General features: G+C 33.8%; 1 protein-coding gene across 1 annotated transcript in view; it reads left to right on the top strand.

Annotated features, from left to right (window-relative positions):
- DIAPH3 (diaphanous related formin 3) overlaps positions 1–21,786 on the top strand; it is a 238,573-nt gene that overhangs the window by 166,791 nt on the left and 49,996 nt on the right. Inside the window, exons 26-27 of the mRNA XM_085309483.1 lie at positions 8,672–8,767; positions 9,168–9,227. Of these exons, the coding sequence (XP_085165609.1) occupies positions 8,672–8,767; positions 9,168–9,227 (156 nt within the window). The remainder of the gene's footprint in view (positions 1–8,671; positions 8,768–9,167; positions 9,228–21,786) is intronic.

Below are 21,786 nucleotides of genomic sequence, written 5' to 3'. Positions count from 1 at the left end.
TACGTTTTGCATATTTTTTAAAGAGTCTAACTTGTTCTCTTAAGTTAAATAGCATTGGGCAGAGAGAACTGTGGGACAGTTGTCTGGTCAGTACTTACTAGTATGAATACTTAGGGGACAGTTGACAGTAAGCTCATGACAAGCTTGGACAGTATATCTGACTTCGCTTTATATCCATCTAAGAACACAAAACAAAAAGTATACCTGAGGAGCTAGTTGTGAGAGCAGTTGACCATGAATCCACAGGAATGGAGACATCAGCTGATATGTAACTAAATATGGAGACTGGTGTTCAGCTGCAACTTTATTGTTTGAAAATAGAGTATAAATCTGAGAAAATTACCAAGAGCATATGTTCYCGCAATAATATTTGTCAAGTTTGTACTTGAAAATGATATAGAGAATGATAAAATACATGTAGGTTCAATTAAAAAAAATGTTCTGAGAAACAATATGCCATACATTTGCAGTAGCCACAGTAAAAGGTGAGACTTAGCAAAACCTCATTAAGTCTCACACTCATAGGATATTCAGGGAATTAGATGTTTTTTAGTGCACAGAAAGTAGAACTGATCTGAATATATATTTAGAAAAAAAACCCACAGAACTAAACTGATATTCAAAAGCCATATTCTAACAAGATCTCAAAGGTGCTAAGTCTCTGAAGTATGTAGATGAGGTTCATGCACTTGTTGGAAATCCAAGATCTGAGTATGCTGCAGTTGCTGTGCGTTTGTACTAAGCCTTAGCTCCAAAAGAACAGAAAAAAACAATTATTTAGCAGAAAAAAACAATTGTTTTAATTGTTTATACATTTCTGAAAAGTATATATGGAAGTGGAACCTGAGGAGATAGTAGCTGAAAGTAGTTTAGAAACTGAGGTTTATACAAAGCCACTAAACAAATAAATAATATCAGCACTTGGGAGAGAGAGAAATAATCAGTCGAAAGGAACAGAATTCTTGAAAAAAAAAAAATAAGGGCTGTTAAAGTAATGTCTGTAGATACATTTTCTCCTAAGAATTTTCATTTATGTTTTAGTATGATAATCTCTAAAGAAATGTGAAAAGAATATTGCAAACTTAAAATGACATACCAATAAAAGCAATCTCTGCAGGTATCTTTTAGGATTAAGAGCTCTAACTTTTAGTAGACATGCAGACAGTAGGTTTGGGATTGAGTAAGTATTTCGTACTCCAAATACTATCTCACTTCTCTACCATAAGGAATATAGACATCACAGTCCTCTTTAAACTTTCACTTCTACTGTATGTAAATGCTTTTATTCTTTTTTCTGAATCATCAAAACTTTCTTCTCTCCAGTGGGAGATGAGGGGAGGACTAAATATCCTTACCAAAGCATTACCTTTCCTTAGTCCAAGGCTGTAAAAAAGCTAAGAACCTCCTTTGGCATTGTTGGAAAGTGAGCAAAAGAGAAGGTCATGCTTCTGACTCTTCCTTCAAACGGACTCTGCTGCTGCTTCTATTGCCTTGCTGTTCAGTATGGCTCTTATCTTCACTCAGCAATACCTCAGTGGTTCTACAGAAGTAGAGTGTTGCTACTGCATACCAAAATATTCTTGTTCTGAAGCTTGCTGCCAGCAGATGCTTGATTTCTCTGGGCAGCTTCTATCCACTCAAAGTTATTAAATGCAGATACAAAGTCTTTGAGTCATAAACTGCTGGAGACTGAGAGAGCATTCTGGGGAATGCCGTTACATGTTTACCTTGTCCTTTTTGTAGATTTTTACTATTGGCAACTAATGGATTGAGAATGCAAGGCTAGGTGGACCTCTGATCTGATCTTCCTGGCTATTCTTTTGCACTTATGACCTCTATGCAAAGAGGGGAAAAAGGGTCTTGCCTACCCAAAACTGTGCAGAAGCTTCYTGTGACTAAGCCCTGTCATGTAATCCAACCAGAATTTTCTCACTCCGCAAATGAGAAATTATATAAATTTTAAAATTTCTTCATCTCTGTAATAAAGCTTTCAATGTGAGTGATCATCGTATGTACTTTCTGATTTTATTGGTTTATAAATTTGAATAGGAATAATGATGTCTTTCTGCATAGTGACCTCCTTCAGCAGCATACAGTAACCAAGAGACAAGATATTCGTATGCACCTACCCAAATATGTTATATTCAGCTACAGATATTCTTATACAAAACCAATTTTCTTTAAGAATGATAATAGAGTGGCTCTGGCTGCTTGTAAGTAATTCTGAAGTGAAATAGTAGTTGAAATATCTTGAATACAGTGSGGTCTTTTTCCCTCCTCTGAAAAAAATACTGGTGGAAATACCAGTTTTTGACTAGTCTGAAAAATTGATTGCATTCTTGTCAGTGTCATCTAAGTTGGAGCTGTAATGTGTACAGAAAAAAGAAAAATAATGCATAAGCAGTAAAATTTATTGAACTGACCTCTTTGTATGTAGGTGATTTGGTGTTCTCACTAGCTGCTGCTGAATCAGATCTTAATCTTAGATAACAGTGCCTAAGGTTTGTCTCTTTTAGTTGTGAGTAATTAAATATAAGTAATTTAAGCTTAGCATTTTGCTTGCTTCAGTGGTTTTATTTTTTTCCTACCAAAACAGAGGATTATCTCCAGAGAACAGAAAAAGGGTTGTAAGAAGGATACATCTTTAAACTGGCCTTTTTAAAATATTAACATCAGGGAATGCAATTTATAATTATTATTAGACTATACTGTATTGTGGAGTGGGTAAGAGAGTAGGAACACATGGAGATAAACCATTTCATTTTCAAATTTTTAGATACTGTCTATATAGACTTAGTAGAAATACARCCTCTTTTTGATTTTAGTCATATTTAGAGTTTCCATTGTGGATTTCTTCTTTCTCCATAACCCACAAGTTACTGTTTATATTTCTTAAGTCTTTGAGTTTTTAGATTTTTATTTCAAGGATTTTTTCCCTGAAGGCGATTTTATTTTGAAATAATTCTAAAGCGTGTCTTTGTTACCTAATGTATTTGTGTGTGTCTTCCCTTTGCCTTTCTGACTGAGGAATGATGAGTCCTGGCTGAGGATCATCTGCAGGCTTTTACAAAAGGGGCTTATCTTTGCACAAAGTCCCTTAATGGAGTTCTGTAACTTCACTTCATTTTTACATTAGTATTGATTCTCAGAATTTCAAAATCTTTATAAAATAATTTTGAAAAACGTTTCCTGATTTTGATATTTGCAGCTAACTGTCTAGCTAGATGAAACAAAGTGTTTCTAATATTCTCTCAACAGCAATGCTACTAGAACAATAGCCACTAGAATTATCATATAGTTTCCACGTCAAGGACATATATCTGTGCAGATTTGCTCCTATTGCAAAGCTGTTTTCACATGAAGGAAAGAATGAGCAAATGAGGAATCCATTAAGTTTCTTTCTTTCATCTGATGGGTCTTGTTACTGTCAATCATGTTTGTTTGCTCATAAAATATAATCTGTGTTTTATCTGACATGCTTTTTGTTATAGCTTCTCCAGAGGTGATGATCTCAATTGCGCTTGGGTGACCATATGTGTTCTTTGTTTCGCTATTGTTGTAAAAGCATTCTGAATTGAGTGAAAGTGACTGATGTAATAGCTGGGTAAGAGTTTCACAGTATGCTTTTGTTGTTGCTTCAGTAATACAGTAACAGCAAACAGAATTGTTTTTATAGACTTGTCCAACAGAGTACTTCACAACTAATTTCAAACTCATTTTGAATGAAAAGGGGTTTTTGTACACTGATTATCTTAACTAAATCATACATAATTAGCACAGCTTTGGCAATAGTTCTTGTAACCAAATCAATGGAAAATTGACAGGCAGTGACTAATTTTTCATCCTCCATTCAGCTTTTTCTCTCTCCATTCAGCTTCTGTTTCTCCAGAAATACTTGTTTGACGTAGGAGTCTAAAGCCACTATCGTAACAGTTTGTTATCTAACAGAGATTTAACACTACAGAGAATTCTAAGACTCACAGAATCACTGGATAGTTGAGATTAGAAGACACCTCTGGAGATTGTTTAGTCCACCCTTTGCTCAAGTAGGGTCATCTAGAAAAGGTTGCCCAGGACCGTGTCCAGATRGCTTTTGAGTATTTCAAAATGTATTTTTACATACTGATAAGATCCCCTTGCACACYTTTGCTGCACTTGCTCCCATTTGTCCATGTCCGTCTTGTACTGGGGAACCCAGAACTGGACCCAACACTCTTGATGTGGTCTCACCAGTGCTGAGAAGACAGGAGRGATCATCTCTGTTGACCTGCTAGCAAAGCTCTGCCTAATGCAGCCCTTGATGTTGTTGGCCTTCCATGCTGCAGGTGGACATTGCTGGCTCATGTTCAACTTTTCCATCACATTCTTTGCAAAGCTGGTGTCCAGCTGGTTTGTCCCTATCCTGTCCTGGTGCATAGGGGTATTCCTACCCAGGGGCAGGACTTTGCCCTTCACATTGTGAATTTCATAAGATTCCTGTCTGCCCATTTCTTCAGCCCACTGAGGTCCCTCCGAGTGGTGGAACAGTCATCTGGTTTATCAGCCACTCCTTCAAATTTTGTTTCATGTGCAAAACTGCTGAGAATGCACTCTGTCCCATCATCGAGGTCATTAATGAAGATGTTACAAAATTGGCCCCAATATAAACCCCTGGGGTTACACCGCTTCAAAGACTTAGCATTTAGTTAATTCTCCTATAAATCCAATTTCCCYCAGGAAAATTTTTCAGAGAACTTTCTCTGCAAAACTTGCTCYAGTGAACTCTTTATTGGACATGGAGTCAATAGAAATGATCCTGGATGAGCTCTAAGGCAAAGTAGTTTTGCAATAGATATTTTCTGGTGTCACAGAAAGCATGAAAGCTATAGACTCAGGATGAACATCAGAAAATTGCACGTTTTTTTCACAAAGTTGAAGATTTAGATGATGTCACTATCAGTCTCATTTCTTAAAAGAGAAATTGTAAGATATCTACTTCTACATCTCATTTAGATCACCTCACTGATGTACTTGTTTCACTGTGGTACAGAACCACTTTTAAAACCACATTTTACCATTTGGCTTTCCTTGATATGAACCATCTAATGGAAGTTAAAATGGTGCAGCGACCAACTTTAATTTCAGCAACTGGTTTGTAAGGGACCGCTSTCTGTAAAAGATCATGAGGAATGCGTGCACAGTTTGCATTTCACTTGTTTCAAACTCTTTGGGGCAAACTTTAATTCACATGGTCAGAGTCCAAGTCTATCTGTGTACCATAAACACATTTTAGACAATTTTTTTAAGACAATTTCAGCCCTTTTTGGAAGGGCTGTGGTATTTGTTTTTTGTCAGAAGTCATCTCTGAGAAAAGGCAAGATGAGTGAATAGTGCTTTTCCTGGCTGAAGCTTGATAAGAATAAGAAACTTCTAGTTAAATCTAGGATGGACGAGCTGAAAGGACAGTTCCCTTAAGGCAAGCTTGGCAGCTATTTCAACTTTACATCTGCACATGTGTTTTCATTTTTTTTTTAATTTTTTTATTTTATTTATTTTTTAAAAAAGTTTTTTCCATCACAGTATTGTAGTAAGATTCCTACAGTGGTTGGTTAGGGTCAAAAGAATGCCTGTGCTCCATTATGAGTTATGACTCTAGTCTTTGCACTATTAATAAAACTTGAACGGATAGCCAGTTATTCTTTCACTCACCTATCAATAAAAATTATCCAATTGGTGTCTATGATTTTTGCCAGAAAGATAGATCAAGTTCAAGGCCTTAGGATTAATTCTGTGTATACTGTGCATTTTCTGGTCAGAGCTAACCTTAACACCCTTAACACTCACCCAAAATTTCTGTGTAAGGTTGTGTCTGAATTTCATCAGAGTCAAGAGTTTATGGGGGAGAATTTTTTCCCTGTAGGGCACATTGTTGCACATTCTGAAACCTTACTTTCTCTGGACATTGATTGCTTTGCATTTTTATATTGACAATATAAGTCTCTTCATAAAATCCCCTCACCTGTTCATATATATGGCTGAAAGATCTAGAAGTTGTATACATTAGTACAATGAATACTTCACAGAATCTCTCCATCTTAGAACCTATGTGAAATTGAAAAGATGGAACCACTGCCAACCACTAGAGCTCATGCCGGCATTAATTGCTTAAATTATCTGTTTCTCTGTGGTCTGTTTCGTGGAGCTTAAGTCACCAAATACCTTACTACTGCTAAAGCTTCCTCTTATGATTTTATTAGGAGACTGGTCCTTCAGTTCTTACTCAGATAGGGGCATCCAGTGAGTTAAATGTTGCTCTGTCGGTAGTACTGCTTACACTCAATCATAATACAAATGAGTATATAGCGAGCCTCTTGAAGGAGGGGATTTTTTTTTTTTTTTTTTTACTTTATTTTTAAAAACTCACTCTAATCCATGCTTAAGAGTTATGGTATCTTGAAAGAAAAGATACAGCACTAACAAAGTTAAAAGAAGTACCTTCTTCTCTGATGCTTTGTCTTGTGTGGACAGTCTGGAAAATCTGCACAGCTGCTGTCCAAAGTCTTGTAGTTATTCTCTTCACTTAAATTTTTTGTAGACTAAGGCCCAAGACATTCGAACTGCAGGAAGGCTGCAAAGGAATTAGACTGCACTTGATCAGAACTTGGGTGTAATATATCTGACCTGAATTATATCCTGAAGAGAAAAAAAAAAACAGTTTCTATTCTAGTCAAAAAAAAAAACAAACAAAGCTGTATGAAATTGCCATGTCATAAATTAGATCCCAGTGGGAACTGACAGTCTAAATCCCTGCAAAAAAATCTCCTAAGTGCGTAGACAGAGTAGTTAATATTGACAAAAAACATGTTGAAGAATTCTTATTTTTGTTATTTTGAAGTTTCCTTCRTATTTCTTAAAATAAATAAATACTTAGTTTTTTTAAAGTAACAGAACATAGCCTTGATTCCTTGAAAGAGGATGTAGACATCTAATACTTTTTTTTCTCCTAATAAAGTGAACTTCTGTAGCCCTAATATGAATGTGACATTTTAGTTTATCTTTGGACAATTATGGGGAAATTGTAAAAYGAGAGATTTTTTTAATCCAAAGTAATCCTGTTGTACCACTCTTACTTTGAAACAGTATTGTTAATGACATTTGTGATTGTATCATATCAACGGATTATTATTACTTTTTTGAATTATGATATATATCACTTGCTAATTAATAATTACATAAAATTCATGAATTATTAATGCAGTATCTGTTGCTGTTATCCTAAGACATGTTAAAGATGTGTTGCAAAGCTTTTAAGACTTAGCACACTAAAGGAGAAGAAAGATCTCTAGTATTCTTGACATTTGTAAAGACATTTAAATTTGAGTGATTTAAATTTGAATCAGTGCAAGGGAACGTCTTTTTGAATTTTTTATCTGTTTATGTGTTTCTTGTATGAAATTTTTAAATACAAAATCTKTTATGAAATATTACTAACATGACTTCAAGTCATGTGTGAGGGATTATTTTTCTTTAATTTTGTGGACAAAGAAGTTAAAAGTGAGAACTCTACCTGCCAGAAATTATTTTATATATATTCTCAGAACACATATGCATACACACACACAAATATATGTATATACAGAGAGAGAGAGAAACAAACAGAAATCGTAATTTCCCATAATAAATCACCTGCATATTCAGGACTAGATAACAACCTTACTTCCTTACTGGTAGTCTAGCCCTTCTAGAACTCCTTAAATGTCGCTCTTGGGACAATTAGCTTTACTCACCAGCTTGATTAGATTCTGATTTGAATATTCACTGTTAGCTGTAACTGCAGAATCATGTGCTGTCTCTGACTGCATCTAGGGTGTGTATTGACCTAAGGAGTTTTGTGTAGTGAAGCAATGAGTTTTCTCCTATGTCATTCTTTATTCCTCTTAGAAGATTTTTCTGCGTGAACTCCTAGAGTTGTGTTCTTTGTTCTCACGTGTGTATAGAGAAGGGGTTAACAAGATTCACAAATCCACAATTTTCTGATGTATGTTTATTTGAAGAAGTAAGAGTAGGGTTTTTTTTAAATGCTTACATATTATAATCTCATAGTAACATTCACAATTCTTTCAGGAAGGTATTACAAATATATATGTAATAGGATGAGTAGAATTTGCCTGAATTACATAGGTCATTTAATATTGGCTGCAGGTTATTAAATAGGAAGAGAAAATGGGTTTTGATTAAAGCTGCCTATTGATATAATTCTGTATACTATCCAGTCTAGTGCTGTTCACCAGCTTCCTGCTGAGAAACAATTTCAACTTTTTATAACAATAACTCAAATGATCTCTTTTGGATAGTATAGCAAATCATTTTAGGGAACAGCTCTCACAAGCTGACATGAAACTAATTATTTGCATTTGCAACAGGGAACTGAAATGAAAATGTGAGTGAAATGATATTTCTCTTAAAAGTACGATTGAATCTCACCAGAATAGAATAAAACTTGACCTGTTTTATTGTACAAAAGACCGATTCTCTTGTGATTAATTGTGAGAGAGTAATTTGTGGAAGTTAAAAGCCTAGTCTAAAATTGAAATAACTGGTTTCAATAACACCACATATATCTTTTATTATTATTATTTATACTTTGATATTGCTACTGTAATCCAGAGGGTTCCCCCTCTCTCTTTCACAGAAGGTGAGGAAACTGGAGTGATGGATAGTCTGTTGGAGGCCTTGCAATCAGGCGCTGCTTTTCGAGACCGAAGGAAAAAGACACCAAGATCTAAAGGTGAATATTTTATTTTTCATTTTATTTTCCAGGGCATTTTGTTAGAAGCATTATGAGTCCAGTGCTCTAGAAGTTAAAATGCTACTGGGTTTAATTCTTTCCTGCAATGATATYTTTCAGTGATTCTCCTGCTCTCTGGCTGATGTCAATCACACTTTGGAACTCAATGTATTGAACTTAGCATAGCCTGATTATTATGACAAGACTTTTCCATTCAGCTACGTATAGTTTAGCTTTTGAGGTTTACAGTAACAACAGTTGAATGAGGATCAGACATTTCACGGGTAGCTTTGCCTCTAGAAATATCTAACTTTTAAAGAATTCTGCTTAATAATATTGTTACTGTGGTTCAGTAACTTTCAGAAAGTATTTTATTTCCATTGTTTTCTTGCTTTTGCAGATATACCACAAAATCTCAGTCCAACCACTCAGAGGCCTGTGCTGAAAGCCTGTAACCATGGTAATAAACCATATTCATGAATTGCATGCTCTTCTTAACTTAGCTTGTCATGTTGATCTGTGCTTCTAGAATACTGCTGTGATATTTTCAGTTTACTACATTAGCGTAATAGTTAAATAGTATTGGGACCTAGTTTTTAAGGATCACCAGTTTTATATTACATTTTTAAACTCTACTTGTTGATTACTTTGCAAAGCTCTTCTGTCTTTTGCAGATTTTTTAATTCATTTAAAATGCGATTATGTTTATAAATGTAGATTTTACATAACTGTTCCTAAGGTTTATATAAGAATTTTTTAATGAATTGTGAGCTATGTTAGAAAGCAGAGATTGTGGAACATATTTTAAATGTTGCTAAGTATTTATGATACTGACTTAGAGAACCTTTTGCATTCACTCTGTTTTTTGTTTTCTTGATATTATAATTAGAATGACTTAAGCTACCATTTATCAGTACAACACAAAAGAGATGTTGTACCACCAAAAAAATAGGAAATTAGTTACTTCACAGCAGACTTCCAGGGCAAATATTTCTTCACATTTGGACCACAAACGTTATTCATATGTTTAAATTATACTCCTGAATTCTYATTGAACTCAGTAGGACTACTCATGTGTGCAAAAAACTACAGTCTGGACATGGGTGTTTTTCAGAATCACAGAATAGCTAAGGTTGGAAGAGAGGGCCAGAGATCATCTAGTTCAACAGCCCTGCTCAAACGAGGCCAGCTAGAGCAGGTTTTCCTAGGACTGTGTCTGGCTGGGTTTTCAATATCTCCAAGGACGGAGACAACCTCTCTGGGCAACCTATTCCAGTGTTTAACCTCCCTCACAGTAAAGAAGGGTTTTTTATATATTCAGACAGAATATTTTTAAATAGAATGCCTATCCTTTGATTATTTAARTAAACTTGAGGATTTATAAAGTAGTGCCATTAAATTAAGGATATTGATTACACCTCGTGTTTGTTAAATGTTTATTTCTTAAATGACTATAGTAGAAAAAGAACATATAGAATTCAGCATTAGTAGAAAAAGAAAATACAGAATTCAGCATTATGGAAATTAAAATCACAGAAAATAGAGCTGGGGGAACACTTGAAAGAGTTTAATTCACTTCTAGGAATTGACCCAAGGAAGAGTCAAGTATACTTGACAGGTGCTTGTATAACACACAACRCACTGATATTTAAATAATGGTTACAGAACAGATCTGAATTTATCCTGTGTGTATTTCTGCTTATAAGAATAGTTTTGTTAACTGTTGCTGCTTTTCAACCCATTCTATATGTAGGCAAACAATATAGTTTCCAAACTAAATGCAGTTGGACAAACATGAGGGTTGTGTTTCTGTTCAAATTAATAATTAACTGCCTAAGCTGTTAATTTTGCAAAATCTCAGTCTAATCTAGGAGACTCGTTTGCACATCAAACTTCAAACCCAAATTATAACAATCTGATTATAARTTCAAACAATTGTTTTAGAGAATTTGATAATCTGTTTTTGAATTTCTGTTTTCCTGCTTTTCCACTTCTTCCCCAGAACAACCTGACACAATTTGATTCCAAGACAATTTCAAATGATTTCAGTTTTTCTTTTCTTACTAGTTTAGGAATAAGATAATACAGTTCTAAGCCTGCTTTTAAAGAATGCAGTAATATGTTTTCAATTCGTTGACACTTGTCACAACATCTACATGTTATCACTTCCTATTTTGAGCCAACTAGAGCACTAAACTTTGTAGATTCTAGTGAGCTCATCAAAGTGTCTCTGGCTTTCTGAAGGAAATATATAATCACTAGTTGCTTTGAATTCATCTTTTAGATTTCATATATGCTTTTTTGCTTTTATAGTTTTTATTTTTACGTTATTTAGAAACTATATATATAATTTGAGAATTTGCTGTTTAATAAATTATCTTGTTATTAGGAAATCAAAAATTATGTAGGCTGTATACTACCTAGAATATATACTGTATATACCAGGGGATCAATGTAAAAGCTTATTTCTATAAAATAGTAACCTCACTGAAATTAATAATGTGGTCTGTCAAACCACACATATAATTAAATGTTTGTTTGATTCGCTATTATAGAGACATTCAACAATTTAGACTTTAAGGTATTACATCATTTTTTTTCAGTTTTGTCCTTGAAGTAATTTTATCTTGCACTTTACATCTAATATAAGTATAAATGCAATAGCATATTCTCTTCATGTATATGTATGTATTAAGTRATGTGTGCTATATATAATGATTTATTATGATTATTATTTGTAACATATGATCAAGACATCTCAAATTTCATTACAGTTCATAAAAATTGACAGTTATCATTAGACTGAAGTATCAGCTTGATCTTTTATTGATTTATCATTTTTCCCAACCTAAAGTTTCAAATGGATGCTAAATTTCATATCACAGTACCAAAAAAGCTCCTGTCTTACTTAACTGAGCTTAAAATATGTGAAGACCAGTTAAGTCTTCAGTTAGCAGTTCAAGCACTTTACTTCTGATTATGAGACTAACAGATTAACTTAGAATGGATAAGCTTTACCAAAAGACACTGCAGATTCATACCTGAGGTGAACAACTTTGACTCACGATGCAGGCAAAAAGAATTACAAGCCATGACTTGAAATATCTGCCCACTGAAACATTCAGAGTGTAGCAATCTCTATTGGGCAGATGCCATCAAATTCTAGTTAATCTGTTTTTTTCTTTAAAAAAAGACCCCAAAACAAACAAAAAAAACCTACCACTGTTTAGTCATTGTAATTAATGATACTTCTCCAAGAGTGGAATATAAATCAGACTCCTACATAGATGGGAATTAGAGAGTAGTGGCTTCATGTCTCACAGGGAATGAGAAGGAAGAGAATCACAGACAGAATGCACATTTTTCTCCATAGCTGTAATACAAACACAAGCAGAAAGGAAACTTCTTCAACCATCTCCCATTGTCATCCTTGGTATGATACTAGTCAAAGGACCAAAGTAGCATTTACAAGTGAGGCTGAACCGAGCGTTATAAAGAAGTAATATAAAGGAGCAAATGAACACTACTTAGCTCTAGAACTGAGAAATGGAATTGCTTCATTTAATTAAATGGACTGCTAGAAAAAGAAGATGGGGCAGATTTGGTTGAATGTTAGCCATAGGTTGGCCATTTGACTCTTCRTGAACTATTGAGAGTCCCTAGAAAGCTCTTGTAGTGTTTAACTGAGATTTCTGATTTAAAAGGTGTACTGCTGCTTCCCAGGGTAGCCTCCTAGGTGTGTTATTTTATTTTCAATCCTACTGTACTATTCTTTTATTGATCAGATTATCTTTTTTCTAATATGGTATGTGATTTTTGTCAACATGTGATTTTGTGTCTAAATCTACTCTTATTGCTGTAATGAGAATTACCAGTTGCTTTTCCTTCTCCTTGTGACAAGGTCCATCAAGTCAGATAATTTCTTTCTGAAGAAAAGCTCTACTGCATAACTATCAGAAATAATATGCATTTGAAAATGTTATAAATGTCATAACTCCTTAAGAATATAAAACTTTCTCACTAGATCTTTTTCATGATATTGCTATAATTTTTGTATTTATTTCTTTAGTTACCCTTCATCCTGCTTTGTGTTTTTTCATTAACAACTGAATTGCACATAAATTTAAATCTACTTGTTAATGTTACTCTTAACTACAAAGCAGTTGCAAAGCGAAGAACTGTAAACTGCAGTAAATATTTTGGTATTTGCTTTTCCTGTAATTCCTGTTTGGAGTATTGTATGACATAGGGCAGTATCGTACATTAGGAACTTTTTGATTCAGTGGCATCTAACTGGGGAGTTTTAAGTTCTTTTAACTTAAGTAAAAGTAGTAGAAGACACTTRTTTTCGAGTGATCAGGATTTTACAAGTTAGATCATTTGAAGCAGCTGATAGCTAAGGCTGAGTCTGTCAGTTATTTACAACACTCAAGGCATAGCTGCAACTTGCACATTTATTTTAAGCTAGTTAAGTTCAAATATACATAGCAGTATCCAGTGTAGCACAGAGTTCAGTGCAGCATAGAAACCTGTATAATTCCCTAAAATTTCAATCAGGCTTCTCAGCCTGCATCAAGTTCTCTGCTGCTATGGCTACACATTTCTTTGCAGTAATGTTAGCCTAGTTAATGTTACCTGAAATGCATGAATACAAATTTCAGATACATCTTTGAATGTTTACATACTTCAAATGCACCAAGAAGTGTTTTTTTTTTTTTTTTTTTTTTTACTAGAATGTTATATTCAAAAGGGTTGAGTAAAGAAAAGCTCTAGTAAAATGCAGTTAAAAATACAAGTTGCTTTTGTATCTACGAAGGCTGAAAGAAATATTTCTTTTGCAATCAGTAATTGGATTGTGGACTGCACTTCCAAAGGTGAAAATAACATCTTGTTTCTATATTAAAATCAAACTTCTATGATAAGAGATAGTCTTTACTTAATTACCATTGCTACTTGTTCAATAAATCCATAAACAACAGAATAATTTTCACATCCCATTTACTCTGAAGCATTTTAAACACCTTATTGTTAAATAAAATTCTTTTTAAGCAATGTCATTCTGGTCCCAATTAAGTAAAAGAAAAGGCTTTTTTCTGTTCTTATTTGTAAYAGAACTGTCATCCAAAGTTCAAATTAGTGTCTCTGCTACCTTATTTTTGACAATCATAGCTGACAATAAGCTCAGCCTCATCTTAATTCTTGAAACTAATRGTGGTCACTATTTTATTTCAGCATTGCTTTATATGACAGTATACTTCGATTGAAATTTTAGCCTATTTTTTTTTCTTAAATTTGTGCATGTCCTTTATGTTGCTGTCTTTTCCATAGCTGTATGTAGTGAGCACTAGGTTAGATTAATATAGAAACCTATGAAGATAATTTTTTCCCAGTAGATATTGCTTAACCTGTAGTACTAAAGATGCATTCTTGAACAAAACCAGTTCCTCATGTTAGAATTGTTTTGRAGGCACTGTGTTCCTTTAGATTATTCTTCTTTCTTTTATCTGATTTAAAAACATCATTGTTTGTACCTCTGGAGAAAACTTCTGTAAGGATTTGTAAAGTTTGACTCAATAAGCTAGTTTCCACGGCAGAAAACTGAGTATCTGTAGGCATTGGTGTGAAAATGGAAACGTTTACTAGGATTTCTGTAAATCAGGTAGTTCTCAGTTGTTCTGCTCAAGACCAACACTTCACTTCAATATTCACTTCATAGGTCAAGTAAAATTACTGCTTATTCTAACAGAAATAATTCCCCTGAAMCAATTTACACTGTTTATTATAAACAGCTTCTTCTTAGAATAGACAACAAAATTCAAAGAAACTGTGACTGTAAAAGTCAATTTTGCATGTGTGAGAAAAAAATATTCAGATGAGGAAAGTTTATTTACTCATTTTTATTTGTTTAGAACTACTTCAGCACTGGTATAGTTCTAAACACATACAGTCACTCACAGAGACAGCCCTGAGGAATTTACATTCTAAAATAGATAGAAATAAGATTAATTTTGACATAAAGTTTCTAGTATCCTTATCTAGTGATTTCTTGTAATTTAATGTTGGAGAGGAGAAAGCATTTGAATCCTAGGGGATGACAGCAAATGAGAAGAGATTTGGATAAAAAATGAGAAGAAAAGTTGGATTCTTTCAAATCCTTTTCGACTAAGTTAGGGACATCAATCTTTATAATAAAAATAGAAAGACAGATATAAAAAGTATACTCATTTATTTTAAAATGCTGAATGCTGCAAAATGGATGTGCAGGTTTTGTTAAGACCATGTTAAAAAGAGTACTTTAAATGCATTTTAGTATACTGTGAAGAGATGGGCATAGAAAGGAAAAAATAAGTTCTGTTAACATTTTGTGTAAGCCAAACTCAAACTGCCAACCTTAGCACTACCCATGTTTAGAAAAAGAGATAAGAAATTATAATCCTACAAAAACTTGAATGTCTATTTCATTACTCTTCTTGTAAAGTCTTTTGAGACTTTTCAGGTATAAAATCTCATGAGTAAGGTGTCACACATACCCTCCCATTATGTATGCTATCATAAAGAATTATATGTGAACATAATATAGACAAGAAAGGGAGTCAAAGCTTTTTAACAATAATGATGTTAGGTGCCACCTTGCAACAAGAATGAGGCCTTATATGGGGACTTATCCTGTACAGGTTTGCAGATTTTTTTCCTGAAGAGAGACCCTTTGAACATGTCAAATTAGGCACTCAGAAGTGCTAATTGCTTTTGTAAATATCCCGCCAATGTGTGCTGCTGCTAGTTTAATATGAATGTTTCTCTCAAGGGAAGCAAGGATGTTTGTTGCAAGATAAGAACTGTGGCAAAGAGGTGATATTTGAAAGCAGTGACACTGTATATTCCGTAATTGCACATACAGTAAATGTCAACCTCCTAAACGTCTAGCTAGATAACCAGATTTCCAAAACCTACTATAGGCAATTTATATATTCAAAGCAGTATACTGAATGTACATCAGTGAAGAATCTTAAATCAGCTACAGGAGTTATAAATTACCAACAATTTACCTGTATTTGTATTTTCATTGTTTAGTCATGCAGAAGTTTCCTTTCAAAGAAAATTATTGAGTTGATCTGTATAGCAAAGAGGTTCTGTCACTCCTCAGAGTACTTTTCAAGTCAATTCCATAGCTGTTAAACAAGATTTTAGGCATAAATTTACATGGCTTTGAACTTTGTTTATTGTTTTGCTAATGTTAAGAACAAGTGATATCTAAACTCTTGCTTCCTTCTTCAGCATCTTCAAAAACTTTGAACCAAGCAGAATAAAAAATATGTACCAGCTGAGCAAGAGCCATAGTGCTATGTGTATACATATGTGCATATATGTGTGTATATATATTTATATACAATTTTTTTAAAGGATTATCTTTTCTTGAAAGCTGTAATGTTTATGAAATACTGAGTAGTGAAATTTCACCATCTAGATACTAGAAATGCATTTTGTTACAGGGCTGCACTGAGAACAGAATCCCAGGCTGATACAAGTGGTGAATCCTCCCTGACCTGAATCTAAATCTGTGATTCAAGCAATGTCTGGTTAATGGAACAGTATTTAGTCAATATTTTAAAAGATTAAAGAAAACACAAGATATTACTCATGAAATGTTTTAATTACAGTTCTTAATTCATCTTTTGCCAGATAAGTGAATATATTCCCTTCACATTCTTTTTTTTTTTTTCTTTTTTTCCTTTGGGTAAATTCAGTTTCATTTGTAACCCAAGTGTGTTTTGCAATAGAACAAAAATGTAGAGTGTAAAGGAAACACTGGATTTAACTTTCTGCCTGATTTATTTTTTTTCCTTTTTAAAGCAGCATTCAGCAAATGTACAAATAAAAGATATTAAATAGATGCAGGGAAAACAAAAGTATTGTGTAGTCTCTTTCCTTTGTTGGAGTAGGAACACTTGGAATCTTTCCCCTCAAGTCTTGGGATACTCTAAAGGGAAATTAGCATTTAAGATAAAGCAAAACTGCTGGATTTGCATGTAAGTTGCTTGATAAATGCATTATCATCTTTGTTCCRTTCCAAAAATAGACTAATCTTGTGTATTTTCATCATATAAGCCTAAGGGAAAATCTACATCAACTATCTAGCAAAATAATGAGAAACCTCAAAAGACTTAGAAATAAGTTACCACAGAGACTAGTGGTAAGGGAAGTAAATATAGGGGCAAATACAGCTTTCACGAGAATGGCAGAAGGAGAGATGATAGCCAGAATTATACTGCATGATCTAAACTGTTGCTAGGTAGTTGAGCTGTAACTATATTACATCCTATGGTAATTGTTTAGGAAATTACTGGATTTTTTTAATGTGATGCTCTGACCCTGGTTTTCATCAGTTTCTGTTTCTAGGATTGTACATGTATGCAATGTAGTATTATACGATACGATTAAATTATACGATACATTTATGTGTCTCATCAATGAGGAAAGACTTTGTCAATATATCACTCTTGCACTGTGATACTTTCACTACTTCTGACTTTTTGTGTTCAGTTTATACCCTACCAGTTAYGACCTGTTAAATACCTACGGCCTTTTATGCCACCATAGCGTGTCACTCACACACTTTACCATTTCATTTCCATCAGTGAACACCTTTTCTTAAACTGATGTAACTCATGACTCCAGAATGAAAAGCTATGCCTTAAGCAATTTCAGGAAACAATTTTTGGAGGATGTTGGACTTATCAGGGAAATAGTCATTTTCAGCATACAGTGCAAGCAGTTCTACCCTTGTTCTTTAATTGGGATGGTAATGCTGTTTAAATTAAATATTCTTTAAACAAGATTATAACCAAACAGAAAAGTCAAAAACTTCCTGAAGTCAATGTAGTTTTCTAGCAGCTTTAATTTCCTCCATCTAGAGATTTTTTGAAAGCCCAGATTGCTGATGTATGTTTTCACCATTGAAAGACTAACAGTGCTGCCTTATTTGCAACAAAAAGGCTATGCCCACTATATTTTGTCATGATATCTCAACAACAACAACAACAAAAGACTTTTCCTATAATAAGAGAATTTTTTATTTTATTGGGGGAGAGTTTATCTCCTGCTTCATTAGCTCATGACATATTTATCTAACTGTCTACAGAGGAACCAAAGAAAAACTGTTATCTGACCAAAATGAAGTTTGACTTCATTTAGCTTAAATTTTTAATGAGATTAGAAAACAATTTATTCTACATTGCATCCAGATGTGCAGTCCTAGCATTTGATTCCCTGTTTTATTGTTACATAACAAAATGACAATGTAAGTTGAGAAAAAAGTTGAGAATACTTAGTTGTCWTAAAAAGGGAAATGGATTGAAGCAGCTTTTAACCACTGGCAAATACTTATTACAGAGTAAGGTTCCCCCCTTGCCCTGCCATTTTCTTTGATGCTAAGTCTGTTTCTTTGTATTTGAAAAGAGGCAAGTGTACTATACAGTACAGTACAGTGTGTACTGTAGGTACATAGTATATAGGTACTTGAGTTAGATCTGGACATGCTGTTTTCTCTATTTGAAGGAGGATAGTTGTGTTTAAATCAGGAAAATCATGCTAAGTATGCTTTCTTTCTTCCAGGACATCAGCTCACTTACTCAAAATGAATGTATCTCTGTACAGTGCTGAATTGAGCTGTGCAGAGGCACCTTTAAGAGCTATGTCCAAGAATTTTGAAAAGTCTTAAACCACAGTATAGTAGTATACACTTCCATAATATCTTTTCATAGGTTTCTTTTCTATTTATAAAATCTGAATTCAATAATTTATTAGGGTATACATTTTTACACTGAGAATCATTGTCACCTGTATTCTTTCTTGCCATTTGAGAACATATATTGACTTGAAATATAGCATTTTCTGATAATCTCCATTCATAAACACAGTTAAACCATTCTAATAATCTGTTTTTTTTTTTTTTTTTTTTTTTTTTTTTAAATTTTTTTATTTTTTAAAATTTTTTTTTTTTTTTTTTTTTTTTTTTTTTTTTTGATATGAGACAAATTTCTAGAACTTCGCAAAAAAATCATAGTGGGAAATTGAGAAGTTTGTCTCAATAATACAGTTTTTTTTTTTACGAATGGAATGAAATCACAGCATTTATCTTTGGATAAAAGAGCTTCATAGAAGCATGAGTTAACTGTTTGTTGGAAAATGCCTGCCTAATGGGACATGAGCCAATGAATAGACCAGTATTTTCATGGTTAGAGCCTCCAGGCTTCCATATTTTACTTTAAGCAGTCATTGGATTAAAGATGATAGTTTTTGTTGCAGGATAACCAGCCTTCTCCATTCAATATGAATATCTGAATCAGGAAGCTCAGTAATGGTGTTAGTTCACATTCTTTTTGTACTTATTTACTGTGGTATTCTGTGAGAAGAGAGGTAATGAACAGAAAGCACTTTCCATGGATATGGAAAATATGGTTTAAATCCCTTAGAAAGGGARTAATTGAACCTGGATGAAACAAAGCCAAGTGCAGCTGAGTGGGATTTATTATAATCTGTTTTGAACTTGGAACTTAGCCCTGCCTGAGCACAGGGGTTGGACTAGATGATCTCCAGAAGTCCCTTCCAACCTCAACGATTCTGTGATAAATGCGCCTTTTTCTTTTTTTTTTTTTTGCAATCACAATTACATTTAGTGATTTATTTTCTATTCTTTTAGTTTCAAATATAGAGAGATTCCTCCCCATGTACCTTATTTCAATTCCATGCTAAAATTCCTTTCCCGCAGGAAATTTTTCATGAGAAGTTTATCTGAAGACCTACTCCTATTTCAGTATGTGTGTTTTATGCATTACTATCATTACTAGGGAGAAAATTGCCCATTCTTTGTCATAATACATTTTTGTTACTGTATTCTAAAATGCAATTATTTCCTTTGTTCTATCCTTTCCATGAAAAAGTAAAATTCACAACAGCTGATCTTTTATTCCTTCATTATTAGCTCAGAAGTGGGTGAGTGAATCTAATCATTCCAAGCCTGCTTATAACCTGTGTGAACGTAATGCCAAATTACAGTTTAGAGGAGCTGGAGGAGGGTGTTGCAGTAAATTCTGGACAGTGCTTAATGGATGAAACAAGGACTACAGCAAAAGACACAATTTGTAAAGGTGCCATACTGGGAAATAGGCTCTATCTTTGCCCTAGTCCTAAATGGTTGCTGAGTTTTTTGGGTTTGTTTTTATTTTTTTYCAATTTTCACTGTTTGGTTACAAAGTTGCGATCCATGGGGGCTGCTTTACAGAAGTACCAAACATCCACAGCTACAAGTGAATTTAGTAGGATCAAAGCTTTAAAAACATGAAGTGCTATATAGTGTTAATTACCCTGGATGTGAGGTATTAAGCACTTTCGATGCTCCAAAATTAATGTATGTATTTGATTTCTTAAAGAGTATTCAAGTTGCATAAATAAAGATACCAACTTAGGGAGGTTAGGCTACTTAAATAGTGAGAGGGACATACCCATCTTAGACAAGAGTTTACATAAACTATAAATATATATATAAATTGTTGATAATCAGTGAGCCTGGGTATCAAATTTAAGTGCCTGAGGTTGACAGAACTAAAGGTGTTTCTCCCTGTTTAAATTTTATATCAATGTAAGTGCTTGAGGTTCAGAGACCTGAGGGTGTTTTGTCATRTTTTAATTCTGTATCTATTATAAAGTTAATAAAATGTGGGGGCAGTGCACTGAATACTGAAGATAAAACAATAGCTTGAATAGCTGCTCTTTTGGTAGTCTTTTCTGTCTACTGAATGATGCAAGATCTTGTCAGATGAAAATAATGAATTGTCTCTTAGAATGCATATATATAAAACTCTGTTAAGTTTGTATAGACAACTTTAATTCTTACATTTGTGTGTTTGTGTAATTTATATAAAGATACTGCTAACTACAATGTTAATGTTTTTCAATATACTAATGTTTCATTAGAGTAGCTAGATAACAGCTAATGAATCAGTACTGTGATTTTAAATTATGTAGCCTTCCTCATATGCAGTATTTAAAGGTAATGTTTCACAACTGCTGACTAGTATAACAAATGCAAACGTTACATGAAATGTAATCCTGGTAGAGTTCAGACTGCATCAAAGTAGTTTAAAAACAGCAAGATTGTTTATACAAATTATAAGAATAGTGTCTCAGCTGTGTATCTTTTCATGGACATTTTATGTTCATAGTTTTGGTATAAAGGGTAACTCAGAATGATGCGTGAGTAGTTGCACACTCTATTCTGGCTATTCTCAGAATAGAGAATACTGTGCTATCAGGTAATCTCTAGTTTTATAATTGTACTGTAGATGGTAGTCTTCCCCTTTCCCTAAGAAATATAAAATCTTTTTAATTCTGTGTGATCCATCATCAGGCAACTACTCAAAAAAGTAATGTTGTTAAATGCTCTCAAATGTCCAGTAGCAAAAATAAATGAATGGCAGAGTGCATTAAGGGATTTCCAGTTGTGTCTCACAGGGCAGAGAAAACTGCTGTGAGGGAGCTCTTGGGATAGCTCCTATTCTTGCTGCCTTTAGCAATAGCTTCCTGACTAATCAGTCTACAGGCTTACACTACTGCTTTAAGTCTGTTCTTTCTCTGTTTGCCAGTCACAAACTGAAAACAGGACACAGCCAATTACTCTCCACTGAGTTAACCCAGTCTCTGTTTATCCACCTAACAGCAGTTGTCCTGAGATCATTTTATTGAAAACTTGTTAGGTAGTGAGATCTYCTATTATAAAATGTTGGTTTTGTTTCCGCTTTGTCAAAAAATGAGAGACTCATAATCCACACTTTAGTTATATTACTTTTTTTTTTCCATTCCAATGCCAGTCAGTTAAAAATAGTCTGTCTTTTTTTTTAAAGATTTATGTGTGTTCATGTGTGTCTTTAGACATTACAATCCTAATYGGCTAGTCCCCTAGTCTGGGGTTTGATCTTCCTTCATGGCTGTGTGTGGTTTCCCCCTGTGTGTGGTTTCCCCCT

This window comes from Rhea americana, unplaced genomic scaffold, assembly GCF_003343005.1.
Source record: "Rhea americana isolate MKP2758 unplaced genomic scaffold, rheAme1 scaffold_3, whole genome shotgun sequence".
Lineage (NCBI taxonomy): Eukaryota > Metazoa > Chordata > Aves > Rheiformes > Rheidae > Rhea > Rhea americana.
Note: the sequence above shows the minus strand (reverse complement) of the source record. Positions and strands in the feature narration are given on the sequence as shown.